Source organism: Cervus elaphus, chromosome 33 (assembly GCF_910594005.1).
Source record: "Cervus elaphus chromosome 33, mCerEla1.1, whole genome shotgun sequence".
Classification (NCBI taxonomy): domain Eukaryota; kingdom Metazoa; phylum Chordata; class Mammalia; order Artiodactyla; family Cervidae; genus Cervus; species Cervus elaphus.
In genome coordinates, this window is record NC_057847.1 from 46715000 (window position 1) to 46729603 (window position 14604).

Sequence of the window (14604 nt, forward strand, 5' to 3'; positions counted from 1 at the left end):
AACACGGTATGTTTCTCCATCTGTTTGTGTCCTCTTTGATTTCTTTCATCAGTGTTTTATAGTTTTCTATGTATAGGTCTTTTGTTTCTTTAGGTAGATATACTCCTAAGTATTTTATTCTTTTTGTTGCAATGGTGAATGGTATTGTTTCCTTAAGTTCTCTTTCTGTTTTTTCATTGTTAGTATATAGGAATGCAAGGGATTTCTGTGTGTTAATTTTATATCCTGCAACTTTACTATATTCATTGATTAGTTCTAGTAATTTTCTCGTAGAGTCTTTAGGGTTTTCTATATAGAGGATCATGTCATCTGCAAACAGTGAGAGTTTCACTTCTTCTTTTCCTATCTGGATTCCTTTTACTTCTTTTTCTGCTCTGATTGCTTAAACAGCTTATATTCTTTTTTATCCATATTTTTAGAGATAAGATAGATGATGTTAGAATCTGATGTCTACTCTTTAGGTAAACTTCTGTTCAATAATCCTTTGTGGTTTTAATATACAGTGAATAATGGTAAATATTTTCTTTAATTTTCAGAAACTCTATAAACTTGGATGGGAAGAAGCTTTGAAAAAAGGCTATGATCTCCCAGTTGATGCAATTTCTGTGCAGGCAGCCAAAGCTTCCAGAGACATCGCTAGTGATGTAAGTATTTTTTTTTTACTTCTATGAGGATATATTGATGTCTGAATCTAGTACTTTAGTGTGCTGGTAATGATTTTTTACAGATAGTCCTCACCTTTCAAAATGTGATGCAATCTCCTTCATCTTCTCCTATCCTCTTCACTTACCCCAATCCACTCTTCTTTCTCACTGATTGAATATCAAAAAGGGGGCTTCCTGAGTAGAGACTGAGCCAGAGAACCTATAAGACACATTACACTAAGTCGTGTTGCTTCTACACGTTACAAAAGAACCAAAAACTTTGTTTTCCTGTTTGCCTGCAAATAATTTTCCTGTCTTATGTTTGTCTATTTTAGACAAACTCAAAGTGCCAGACAATACATAACCTCAACAACCTGGTGTTAATAGATTTTTCTTTGCACATATTTAAAATTCACTGTCATTTCTTTTTATTTAGGCCATCCTTGCTTTTACATAATTATAATAAATTGGCTCAGGGTGTAGAAAATACAGGAAGTGGCAGGAATTTAGGTTTAACTTACAGCGGACTTAACTTTCCCCTGAATATCTGGTTGAAAGTTCATAAAACAAGGATATTCGCTCTTCAAGGCAACTTTCTTTTTTTTTTCCTGGCTGCATGCAGCCTGTGGACTCTCAGTTCTCCCACCAGGGATTGAACCCAGGCCACAGCAATGATAGTGCCAGGTCCTAACCACTGGACTGCCAGGGAACTGCCAAGGCAACTTCTAATTATGATTGGAAAGGGTAGTAAATTTGGTGAAAAAACTGGATACAGTTCCTATTGGTCAATTAAATTTTTATAAATATTCAACTTAGAGATTCCACAAACTCAAACATATCATTTTGTTAACCCCAAAAATTAAACACCAAAAATTTGGAGAATTTCTGTTATAGAGAATAAATTACCAGAATTTTGTCACAGCCTCTTAATCAAAATCTTTAAATCAAAGCAAAACAAGGATTTGATTTGGAGAGAAACCATGTCTAAACACAATCTGACAATAAATTCTAAGGCTATAAGGGAAATTTCTCTCTAATTCAGTTAATCTGTGGCACTTCAGAAGTGTTGGGAAATTAATTAGATGGTGTGTTATTACCCACTCTGTGGCTTGCAGGTCAATACCTCATTAAAATGAATCGATGCGATGACGAACCTAAAGCAATAGTGATGTCTGAATGGTCCTCAGAAAGTAAACTCATTTTCATTTAATGTTAGAATTCCCTATGAGGTAAAGATAGTTTAGGAAATTAAGACATTGTGTCAATACTTTCCTAAGAGACAACATTTATTTTCATGTAAGTCTGTTAGAAATTTTTGAAATCTTACCCTAAAATTGAATTACCTTTAAATGAATTTCCCACCATTGTAGAGATTTTATCTCCTCTCAGTTTCAAATGGTTCTTGTATCTATGCCACTTAAAGAGATTAGAGCTATTTTTATCAATACTTAATAAGTCAGAATCACAGAATTTACAGTTAGAAGATAACAATGTTTATTTAATCTAATCTTCCACTCAACATCATTCTCTCCTTTCTTATAGGTCTTCTCTCCATTCTAATAGGTCTCTGAATACTTACAAATATAAGAATTTTTGTGTCTTTCAGGGCAGTTTGTTTCTTTGCTGGATCATTTCTAATTGCCATTACATATTTCCTTATTTCAAACTTAAACATGTTACTGGTCAGCCTTAGATGTGTGTTCTAGAACACCACAGAGCAGCATATTTCCCTTTTCACCTGATATCCCTTAAAACATTTCAAGTTTCTTATTCTCCTTTGGTTTTTAGCTTTGTAAGTCCTTAAATCATTCCACTTGTGATGTATTCTATATTTTCAAAACCCTTCTCAAAACAGAGTATCTTAAAACTTGGTGTTGCGTTACTGTTTCAGGTCGGGCTGAGCAAATGAACTTCTGATTTGCCTTTATCTATACTCCTACAGAATCTCTTACAGAAATATACTTTTTAAAAAGCAATTTTGTCATATTGCACACATTGAGCTGATGGTCCATGTAAATTCCTGAGCATTTTTAATAAGACATAACCATGAAGCTGGGTAACAAGAGAGAGTAGAATGTACTTCTGTAAAGTGTAACGTGTGTTCAGCATCTGGCATCAAGTAAATGCTATTATCCAATTATTACTATTATTCTTGTCATTGTCACCAACAATAATGCAGTTTTTCCCAATTGAATCTAAATATTGGATTTCACTATTACTTTCTTACATTTAAGTATTTCATTTGGACCTATCTTGGCAGTATGTTGAGATCTTGTGGAATTTTGTTTCTATTCTAACATATTTGTCAGTTTTTATGAGCAACAGAGGAATAGATCCTGAACAAGACAAGTTTATATGACACAATTATATGGCAAACCACTAAAAAACCCTGCAGCTTAATAAATTAATCTACACTATTAGGCCCGCTCATCAAGTCCAGAATCTTCCCATTTTTTTTTGCCACTTAGCCATACTTTTCCCATTATTCCTATAAGCATGATCAAATGCTACCCTAGAGTCAACATACATAATGTCTACCACATTCCAACATATATTTCTGCCTCTAGTTGAATTTAATTTCTCATCATAACCTGCCCTGATACTCAGCTACATTATGTCTTTTTAGAAGCCTCTACTTAGGCTTTCACATTTCTTTTTTTTCTTTCCTCTTTTTTAAATTTACATTTGTTTATTTTTAATTGGAGTATAATTGCTTTACAATATTGTATTGGTTTCTGCCATATATGAGCATGAATCAACCAGTTTTCACATTTCTTAGTAAGTTAAATGAAATTCTCATTGCAGTTTTGGAAATGCGCAAACAAAGAAAACAGAGTTTAACTTGTGTTTGTGTTAATAAGAGAACTGTTTCCTCTGATTTCAGTTTAAATATAAACAAGGCTACCGCAAGCAAATCGGCCACCATATTGGATTCCGGAGTCTGCAAGATGATCCAAAGCTTGTGTTGTCCATGAATGTAGCCAAAATGCAGAGTGAAAGAGAATACAAGAAGGACTTTGAGAAGTGGAAAACCAAGTTCAGCAGCCCAGTGGACATGTTGGGGGTGGTGTTGGCCAAAAAATGTCAGGCCTTGGTCAGTGATGTGGACTACAAAAACTACCTGCACGGGTGGACGTGTCTGCCTGATCAGACTGACGTGATCCAAGCTAAAAAGGCTTATGAACTACAGAGTGAGGTCAGTTTCTACTAAATCTCATAGTTTATATGTATAGTACTTCATATCTCATATGAGTGATCATTTAATCATAAAGAGACAGAAACTACATAGACAAATTATTATTGAATATCTAAAACATACCTTTTTTTGAAATGCATAGAATTGTTTGAGTCAAGGGTCCGGATGAGGATGGAATTTTGATGAAATGGCTTGTATTTTCACAGAATTTGTATAAGTCTGACCTTGAGTGGCTTAAAGGCATAGGATGGAGTCCCTTGGGTTCTTTGGAGGCAGAAAAGAACAAACGGGCTTCAGAAATCATCAGTGAGAAGAAATATCGCCAGCCTCCGGATACAAACAAGTTCACCAGCATTCCTGACGCCATGGACATAGTTCTGGCAAAGACAAATGCCAAAAATAGGAGTGATGTGAGTACCTTTTCGGAGATAAAAGAAACTATACTGCCTGATACCCAGTAGGTACTCAACAGTATTTGCTTAATAAATTAGTAGCATAACAACAGCATTGCATCACACAGCATCAATTTTTTATTTTGTTATTTCATTTGAATTATCAGTTACCCTACAGTGGATCTTGTAAAAATGAGTTAGTATCAATTTTTGTCACCCAAAGCTTGCTTGCTTATTTACCCAAAGCATAACAAGAAAACTATTGAACATATTTCTTTATTCGAAACTTGTGTGTGTTGAAGACCCAGATGTACAGTGTATTAGAAGGAGAGATTCTGAGTACCTTACACAGGCACAGGGGAAATGTCATAAAGAATATATTTTCTTTCAAGTGATTATAATACAGTTCACTTAGCTGAATCACAATAGATTATATAAATACAAATATAAATAATATATATATCTTCCATTTCCTTCTTATTTCCTTCTCCAGCACTGATTCCAGTGTCTGGTATGATACTAGGTGCTCATACTAGTAAGTATTTATTGAATAAAATAAATGAAAGATGTGTAGAGTAATTATGCAAGGAAGGGAAAGATTACTCTACCTTCCTCAGTTAGAAGCATAACCCTGAAAATTACAGAGCATTGAATTATGTGCACTAAGATTTTGGAGCTAAGAACATTTAAATAGATTTATAATAACTCTTTGGGTCTTAGAAAGATCTAAATATATATAACATTTTATATATTTTACATATATGTTAGTTTTTATAGAATATATGTAAGCCCTTAATTAGCATATAGTAAGCATTTTGATAGTTTCGCAGGATGACTCAGTGGTAAAGAATTGTCTGCCAATGCAGGAGACGCAGGTTCGATCTCTGGGTTGGAAAGATCCCGTGGAGGTGGAAATGGCAACCCCCTCCAGTGTTCTTGCCTGGAGAATTCATGGACAGAGGAGCCTGGCGGGCTACAGTCCATGGGGTCACGAAAGAGTTGGATACAACTTAGCAACTAAACAACAACAACACAACAGAAGCATTTGATAAACTGTGGCTCCTCTCTGCCCAATCAGCCCCTCATAGACTTCTTGCAGTTTTGATATCTGAAATTTATAGTAATTGCTGACCTGTGAGTTTTATTAGAAATGTTCATGTTCCCATTTTTTTGTTTTTATGATGGCAATTTGAATCCATCAGGTGACTAATAAAGCAACAACTTTCTACAAATTATTTCCCCCTTTAGAAAAGTTTCTTGTTTCTCCATGAAACGGGGCTATGTATAAAGTTCTGAACTAATATGGTGGCCAATAGAAAAACCCTGCATCATGAAGCCTATCAACATCAAAGTCTCAGGATAGACCTCTCTACAGTGTGCCCCTGTTACAGGAGACTGATCTCCTTAGGCCTCAGGAAAGGGCCCCTGGGGTCCTGGAGCCTGCTGTCTCTCCTTTTGAGTAGACCAGTTCATCTACCTCAGTGTAAACAAACATTATTAACATTTTCTGTTTTCTGTGAGGTGAAAGTGACACATGGCATTGAAATAGTCCTACTCAGTGGATCTCAACTAGGGACAGTTTCAACCCACAGGGGACATTTGGCAACACTCATAACTTATCATAACTTGAGGGAGGCATGCTACTGGAATCTAGTGGATTGAAGTCTGGACAGCCCATCCACAACAAAAAATCCTCCAGTAAACACCACCAATAGTTCTGAGGCTGAGAAATTCTGATCTTTCTCAATCATAAAGGTTAGTCCAGGTCTAGGATAAAGGTATAAGGAAATTCAGAAGCCTTGCTTTGTTGTAGTCCTGAGGTCCTTGGGTTACAAGGACCAGAGTAAGCATGTCAGGAAGGAGAAAAGTGCCAGCCCCTCACACCCCACACAGCATGCCTCAAAGGGAAATTGACAAGTCCAAGGAACCAATGAGACTTTAAAGTTTTTTATATTGAAATAATTTCAGCATGCAGAAAAGTTGAACTTAGTACACATAATTTATATGTGCATGTATATGCATATACATATGTATATCTTCACCCATATTCACCAATTAGCATTTGTCACGTTTGCCTTTTTCTCTTTCCCCCTGCCCCCTCTCTTTCTTTCCTACGTGTGTGTGTGTATGTGTGTGTGTGTGTGTGTATGTGTGTGGTTTCCTGATACTGCTCTATCCCTAAATACTCCAGTGTGTTTCCTGAAAATAAGAGCATTCTCTTACCTAGCCATAGTGCAATGATCAAAATCAGAAAAGTAGTGTTAAAATAACACTAGTGTACATAATTTACTCAATTTTACCACAAGAGTCCTTTACAGAAAATGAAAAATGTTTTTTGATTCAGGATCCAACCCAAGACCACACATTGAATTTATTTGTCATGTCTTTAGTCTGTTTTAATCTGAAATAATTTCTCACTTCTTTGCCTTACAAGTCCTTCATATTCATCAAGCGCACAGGCCAACTGTTCTACAGAATCTCTGTAAATTTGGGTTTATCTACTGTTTCCTCATGATTAGACTCAGGTTCTGTATTTTTGGCAGGATAGCACATGTTGCATCCTCCTCTGCACAGCATGGGAGGAAGCACATGATATCAATCTATCCTATTACTGGTCATTTTAGCTTTGATCGCTTGGGTGAAATGGTATTGAGAGGTTTCTCTACTGTCTAGTTACTATTTTATCCTTTGTAATTGATAAGTAACTTGTGGGAAGACTCTCTGACAATGTAAGCACACTATTTTTCATCAGACTTTTACCCCGTGGTTATAATAAATCAATGAGATTTTTGTTTGGGTCCTTTTGTTTTCTGTTGAAAAAAGAGAATGACCCTGGGACATACAAGAAACTTTGAGTCTCATACAAAATCCTTTGGGGGAATCCTAATCCCCTCAAACAGTTATGAGGTATAACTGTATGATAAACCACATAGGAAATGAGACTCCCTAAAATCTAGACATACCCCGAATGTGTCATTTTTCCAAAAGATAAGATGCATGCATGCCCAACTGTGTCTGATTCCTTTGCAACCCCATAAACTGTAACCCACCAGGCTCCCCTGTCCTTGGGATTCTCCAGGCAAGAATACTGGAGTGGGTTGCCATTTCCTACTCCAGAGGATCTTCCCAACTCAGGGATTGAACCTGCATCTCCTGCATTGGCAGGCGGATTCTTTACCACTGAGCCCCCGGGAAGCCAGAAGATAAAGGCTGTCTCCTAATTAAATCCTGGGGGAGACTATTATAATCCCAAAAGGTGGGGAACTGCTGCTCTGTTTGATGATGTTGGTAAAGGCTTTAACTACTTGGGCTGATTTCTTACAGGCAGGGTTAGTTGCAACTTTGAAAAGGTAATCCATAATTGTTTTTTGATAGTCAACTGTGTCTCATAAGTCAAGAAATGCTATACCTATTTTCTGCTTATGCTACTATAATGCTTAATTTAGATGAGTTAGTAACACTATTTGACATTAACTATGTCACTAACTAAGCTAAGAACACCACTGAAAAACCCTTTTGTCTCATTTTAGATACTTTACAGAGAAGCTTGGGACAAGGACAAGACTCAAGTTCACATCATGCCAGATACACCTGACATTATTCTGGCTAAAGCAAACTTAATCAACACAAGTGATGTAAGTTTCCAAATGAAACATGTATTTTCCGATAGCTCCTTTTGATTGCTACTGAGGCAGTGAATTTATCTGGAGGCTATTTTGAATACTTGAATCATTTTAATTAACAAACTTCATATGACTTAGAGTCCTCATTTAATGGCTTTTAGCTTGAACATCCCAATAAGTGGATGGATCCCAATAACTCTGTTGGATGGAGTTGGAAGGATGTGCTCTCTGTTCCTTGTGGTTCATTATTACACACGTTGTCATATTGTAATGGTCTGTATAGCTCTACCCTGTGTGGACAGAAACTTCGTGGGGGCAGAGACAAATCATATTATATTGGATCTACAGTGCTTAGCCACTATAGTGCCTGACACACAGGAAATTCCAATAAAATTTAGATGAGCATAAAAAACTTATGTAGGATAATTTCATTTTTATTTTTATTGTCATAGTATACCCTCCTGAAGTTTTATAGAGGTAAAAATTAATACTTTAACAACAAATTCTAATATGAGGACCTTAAATAATGTACTGAAGTAATACCACAAAGGACTAAAATAGAAAAACAAGTCCAAAGTCAATAGGTACTTTAAACAATCTGGTTTCTGAATGAAGTGCATTAAATTATATTCTCAGTTATTTAATTATGTAACAAATCTGAAGAAAGAAATTATTTCACTTAAACTTTTAAAATTTGATATTTAAACTTTCCTCAAAAAAAATCTTACATGTAAAAATTACAAAGGGCTTTGTTTCTTGCCTAAAAATGTGGACCCTACTTTTGGACAGCCCTATATGGTAAAACAGACTCTCGTGTTAGATGGCAAAGACATTGCTCTTTTTTAACAAAAACTTCTATTGAAACAGTCAAAGTTAATTGGAAAACAGCACCTTGATGATATTTCATTTCATTTACCTCCCAATTTATTTGTCTAATTCTCATAAATATTTGGGAAGAGCTAACATTTAACTTTGTTGGTTTAGGTAATTGAAGAGCTTTAGAGTTTAAAACAGGATCATCAGCAAACAATGGGCACAATTTCTAGTTACATTTGAGTATTCTAGAGCTCAGAAGCTATTCTTATGAACTCTTAAAATATTTAGCACATTTGATTCATTATGCTGCAGTTGTTGATGGGAAACAGTTTTTTTCAAAGTGATTTTCATCTCTTAACAGAAATTCTACCGAATGGGTTATGAGGAGTTGAAGAGAAAAGGTTACGATCTTCCTGTTGATGCCATACCAATCAAAGCAGCTAAAGCGTCCCGGGAAATTGCCAGCGAAGTAAGACTTTATCCTTTCTTGGTACTGATTAGATTGCAATTTTCACTTCAAAGAAGTCTCAGTTTAATTTTAAATTGAACAGAGTCTTCCAAGTAACAAATTAATAATAGTGAAATGATCCCAGGGATGCAGCATGGGACAAGGATAAACTCAAGGATGTATTTATTATGTATGGAATCTGTAGCTGGATTAAGTCTTTAATCTTTCCTATCAAAAAAAAAATCTGTGGCTCTCTAGCCTTATGAAAATATTTGGAGTTAATGTGCTTTGTAATTCACCACAAAGAGTAACATAAGTTAATCTTCAAAAGACTCTAAGACATGTTTTTTTTCTCCTTTAGTACAAGTACAAGGAAGGTTTTCGCAAGCAACTTGGCCACCACATTGGAGCCAGAAATATTAAGGATGACCCCAAGATGATGTGGTCCATGCATGTGGCCAAGATCCAGAGTGACCGGGAGTACAAGAAGGACTTTGAGAAGTGGAAGACCAAGTTCAGCAGCCCAGTGGACATGCTGGGGGTGGTGCTGGCCAAGAAGTGCCAGACCTTGGTCAGTGACATAGACTACAAGAACTACCTGCACCAGTGGACTTGCCTGCCCGACCAGAGTGATGTCATCCATGCTCGGCAGGCCTATGACCTGCAGAGTGACGTGAGTCTAAGATTCTTTATTGGCCAATAAAAACCATGTCTGCTTTCCTAAGTGTCAAAGTTCCCTCCACATCTGAATTCTACTTCCCTGGACTAACGTCCACATTCTATCCAATCACACAAATACTGGAGCATCATTAATTTCACAAAGGAAAACACCAGCGAAGCACCCATTGCTTTGGTAGAAACCTTCAGATTATTGATCTAGTCGAATTTCGACGTTCTCTGTGTTCTTCTGTTTAAAAATGTCTTTCAAAATCTGTTTCAAATGTGAATATTTTGTAGATTCCCAAGAAATACCAAAATTTAAAAATTTCCCAGGGAATTCAAGCATTGAAATGTATAATGTAGTATTTTATAATGTAATATAAAACAAAATTTTATGTCTTTAGGGGACTATCATTATACTTCTGTTTAATGGCCTATCACTTAAAATTTCAGAATTTGTACAAGTCTGACCTTCAGTGGCTCAGAGGCATTGGCTGGTTACCTAGTGGCTCTCTTGAGGATGAGAAGAACAAGAGAGCTAGCCAGATTTTGAGTGACCACGTTTACCGTCAGCACCCAGATAAATTTAAGTTTTCCAGCCTTATGGACTCTATCCCAATGGTTTTGGCAAAAAACAATGCTATTACCATGAACCATGTAAGTCCTTCCTTTAACTTGAGGTGGATGTTAATTTTTGTATGTGTGTGTGAACCCTGAAATCTGTTTCTATAAAAGAAAAATTACATTCAGTTCTTTTGCTTGGCCTTAAAGTGGTTTTTAAGTGGGTTTCCCTGGTAGCTCAGATGGTAGAGAATCTGCCTACAATGCAGGAGACCCGGGTTCAGTCCCTGAGTTGGGAAGATCCCCTGGAGAAGGGAATGGCAACCCACTCCAGTATTCTTGCCTGGAAAATTTCATGGACAGAGGAGCCTGGCAGGCCACAGTCCATGGATTCACAAAGAGTTGATCACAACTGAGCACCTAACACTTTCACTTTCAAAGTGGTTTTAAAGTAAGTATTGAGCTTCTTATTGACGTGACATCTAGACCCAAAGGTGTCACAAGTACTGACTCACAGAAGAGACTCTCTACTCTCATTAAGAACTAGATTCATTACTGACCTGAGCTAGTCACACCTGTTTTTGTTTATTCCAGCGCCTCTATACAGAAGCTTGGGATAAAGATAAAACCACTGTCCACATTATGCCAGACACTCCTGAAGTGTTGCTAGCTAAACAAAACCAAATAAATTACAGTGAGGTAAGCAATGTGTTCATGCTGCGTGATCATTATTTTTTCTTACACTGTACTTTTATAGATCAGACTTACAAAGATTTATGTCTTTTTTCAGAAACTCTATAAACTTGGCCTAGATGAAGCCAAGAGAAAAGGCTATGATATGCGGATAGATGCCATTCCCATCAGGGCAGCCAAGGCCTCCAGAGACATTGCAAGTGAAGTAAGTGCACCTGCAGAGTTCTTTGCTCAGCTTTGGTTTCTCGCAAGCATATGTAGCAGAGCAAGTAAGCTGTGAGGTTAAGGTTTTAGCTAATGGTGTCTTGTAAGTAAATGGTTTAAAGTAATGGTAATGAAGCTGTCAACATAAAGGCTAACTTCTAGCTATGGTTGAATCCATAGTAACATGCATTTCAAAATAATGTCCATTCCCTGCTGAACAAAAGCACTGGCTGCTTTACTATAGCTCAGACAGCCTTTTGACTTTGCCATATGTTGTAGAGAGCTCCTCTGGTGGCTCAGTGGTAAAGAATTTGCCTGCCAAGTCAGGAGACTCAGTTTTGATCCCTGGGTCAGGAAGATTCCCCCAGAGAAGACATGGTAACCCCCTCCAGTATTCTTGCCTGGGAAATCCCATGGACAGAGGAACCTGGCGGGCTACAGTCCATGGCATTGCAAAGAGTCGGACATGACTTAGCGACTACACGTCAGCAAAAAACAATATGACATATATGCAGCTGAACTCATCACAGGACCCCTTCTTAACCCAGGCATTTACTGTGAACCAGTAAACCTACGAGATTCTGAAGGAATGGAACACATTATTCTGTTTATAGTCCAACCATTCACGTGAATCCTATGTTTATCTCTGCATCCTGTGATTGGCTGTGGATATTTATTGGATATTTATTTACTTTAAAAGATGGATTTGCTTACATTCATAGAAATGTTTATCTTTCTATTTCTATTGTCTGTGAAGTCAAAAGCATATTTTCCCTTTATATCCAAAATATGGGAAGTAGCTGTCATACTTTTTTAAAAAAAGTTCAACAGTCACAGAAGGATTAAAAGTATTATAATATAATACAATATAGTGGAATACCTGCTGCCATTAAGATTCATGTTTGTAGGGAATATATGGGCTTGCCTGATGGCTCAAGCAGTAAAGAATCTGCCTACAATGCAGGAGACACAGGAGACATGGGTTTGATCTCTGGGATAGGATGATGCCCTGAAGGAGGAAATGGCTGACTACTCCAGTATTCTTTCCTGGAAAATCTCATGGACTGAGGAGTCTGGTGGTGTATAGTCCATGGGGTCACAAAGGGTTGGACACATACAAGGGAACTGCTTAAATAATAAATGAGCAGACACAAACCCATCTACAATATGACCCCATTCTAATTTTGTTAATATACTGTCTCTCTGACATGCACACACACACCCACAAAAAGTCATTTTCATCAGCAGTTATCACTAAATTGCAGAATGTCTTAATTTCTATTTTCTTTTTGTATACATATATATAAGCTTTATTCTTTCTATGGTTTATAAGAGGCAGATGCACATATTATATATTCGGGAGTGGTGGTTTAGTCACTTGTTCATGTTGGACTCTTGTGACCCCATGGACTATAGTCTGCCAGGCTCATCTGTCCGTGGAGTTTTCCAGGCAAGAAATATTCAGGGGGAAAGCATTTTTAATGAATAGGAAAATCTGAGCCTAGTAATCTTTGTACTTTGTACTATAAGTTATACTAGGTGACTATCAGTAATTTTCTTCTTCTAGTTCAAGTACAAAGAAGGCTATCGTAAGCAGCTTGGCCATCACATTGGTGCCCGAGCCATACATGACGATCCAAAGATGATGTGGTCCATGCACGTGGCCAAGATCCAGAGTGACCGGGAGTACAAGAAGGACTTTGAGAAGTGGAAGACCAAGTTCAGCAGCCCAGTGGACATGCTGGGGGTGGTGCTGGCCAAGAAGTGCCAGACCTTGGTCAGTGACATAGACTACAAGAACTACCTGCACCAGTGGACGTGCCTGCCCGACCAGAGTGATGTCATCCATGCTCGGCAGGCCTATGACCTCCAGAGTGACGTGAGTACTGAGGATCATAATGACATGCAAAGGTGGGAAATCAGTGAATTAACATCTGTTGGATAAGTGGCACCAACCTCTCCAGCCCCTGAAAGTGGGGGGGAAACATTTCTTCTTTTCCTGTGAGTGTTCAATGTCAAACCCTCCAGACCACAAAGGAATATTGTCTGATACCCTGTCTGTCCACCAAACTACATTTTCAAAAGTGTTCTTACTTTATTTCATGTCCTGTTGATGAAAATGTTTTCCCAAACCAGAGATAAATACTTACTATTTGTATTAACAGAATTTGTACAAGTCAGATCTCCAATGGCTAAGAGGCATCGGCTGGGTTCCCATTGGCTCTTTAGATGTGGAAAAATGCAAGAGGGCGAGTGAGATTTTGAGTGATAAAATCTATCGCCAGCCTCCAGACAAATTCAAATTTACTAGTGTGACTGATTCTCTGGAACAAGTGTTGGCCAAGAACAACGCCATCAATATGAACAAGGTGAGGCTTCAAAATTCAGAGAGTCATTACTCCTAAAGCTGGACCAAAGGAGAAGAAGCATGATCAAGAAAAGAAAGAAATAGAGAATTGAGCAACAAAAGATATGTCTGTCTCTCTCTATATATATATACCTATCCATATCTAATATCTATGCCATTTACATTTTAACATTTACTTCAGTAGTTATTTCATGATTTTGATAAAATGGCACATTTTTATGGAAAATCATCTCTGCATAAGATATTCTAAATCTCCTTTTGTTAACATACAATTTTGAGTATCAGAAGACATTCATACATATCTGTTCTACTATGAACTGATTACTTGAAGATATGTATAAACTAATATGTATAAAATGCATAACCTCTTGTTATCTTTGTTTCTAAAGTTCTTGTGGCCCTGAAATTTCTATTAAATATACACTGAATTATTTTCCTGATGACATTTTGTATTTTCCTTCCTAGCGTCTGTACACAGAAGCCTGGGACAAAGACAAGACCCAGGTCCACATCATGCCAGACACACCAGAAATTACGTTGGCAAGAATGAACAAAATCAACTACAGTGAGGTGGGAGCAGATGCTAGTTCTATGACATTTGCATGGCGTTTCATATTTCAATTAATCTGTTCCATGGTGATATAATACTAAATGACCAATTTGTAAAGAATGCCATTTCTTGCTCCATGTGAGTACCAACTCTTGCATTTCTCAATAACCATCCTAAGCATCAGTCTTGAAGTAGCACAAATTACCATTTAGGCAGTGTAAATTTTAAGAACTGATAATTAAAGCAGTAACCAGAAGATTAACTAGACTTTCTTCTTTTATTCATTTAAGTTAGGAAATTGGCACTATACCAAAATACATTTATCTCTTCCTTATCAGGAGACATAAGAGATGCAGGTTCGATCCCTGGGTCAGGAAGATTCCCTGGAGGGAGGGCATGGCAACCCACTCCAGTATTCTTGCCTGGAGATTCCCATGGACAGAGGAGCC

General features: G+C 37.3%; 1 protein-coding gene across 1 annotated transcript in view; it reads left to right on the forward strand.

Annotated features, from left to right (window-relative positions):
• The window catches only part of NEB (nebulin), a 220594-nt gene that overhangs the window by 73514 nt on the left and 132476 nt on the right, over positions 1–14604 (forward strand). Inside the window, 12 exon segments of the mRNA XM_043894059.1 lie at positions 537–644; positions 3529–3840; positions 4047–4250; positions 7763–7867; positions 9033–9140; positions 9481–9792; positions 10233–10436; positions 10935–11039; positions 11131–11238; positions 12805–13116; positions 13403–13606; positions 14071–14175. Of these exon segments, the coding sequence (XP_043749994.1) occupies positions 537–644; positions 3529–3840; positions 4047–4250; positions 7763–7867; positions 9033–9140; positions 9481–9792; positions 10233–10436; positions 10935–11039; positions 11131–11238; positions 12805–13116; positions 13403–13606; positions 14071–14175 (2187 nt within the window).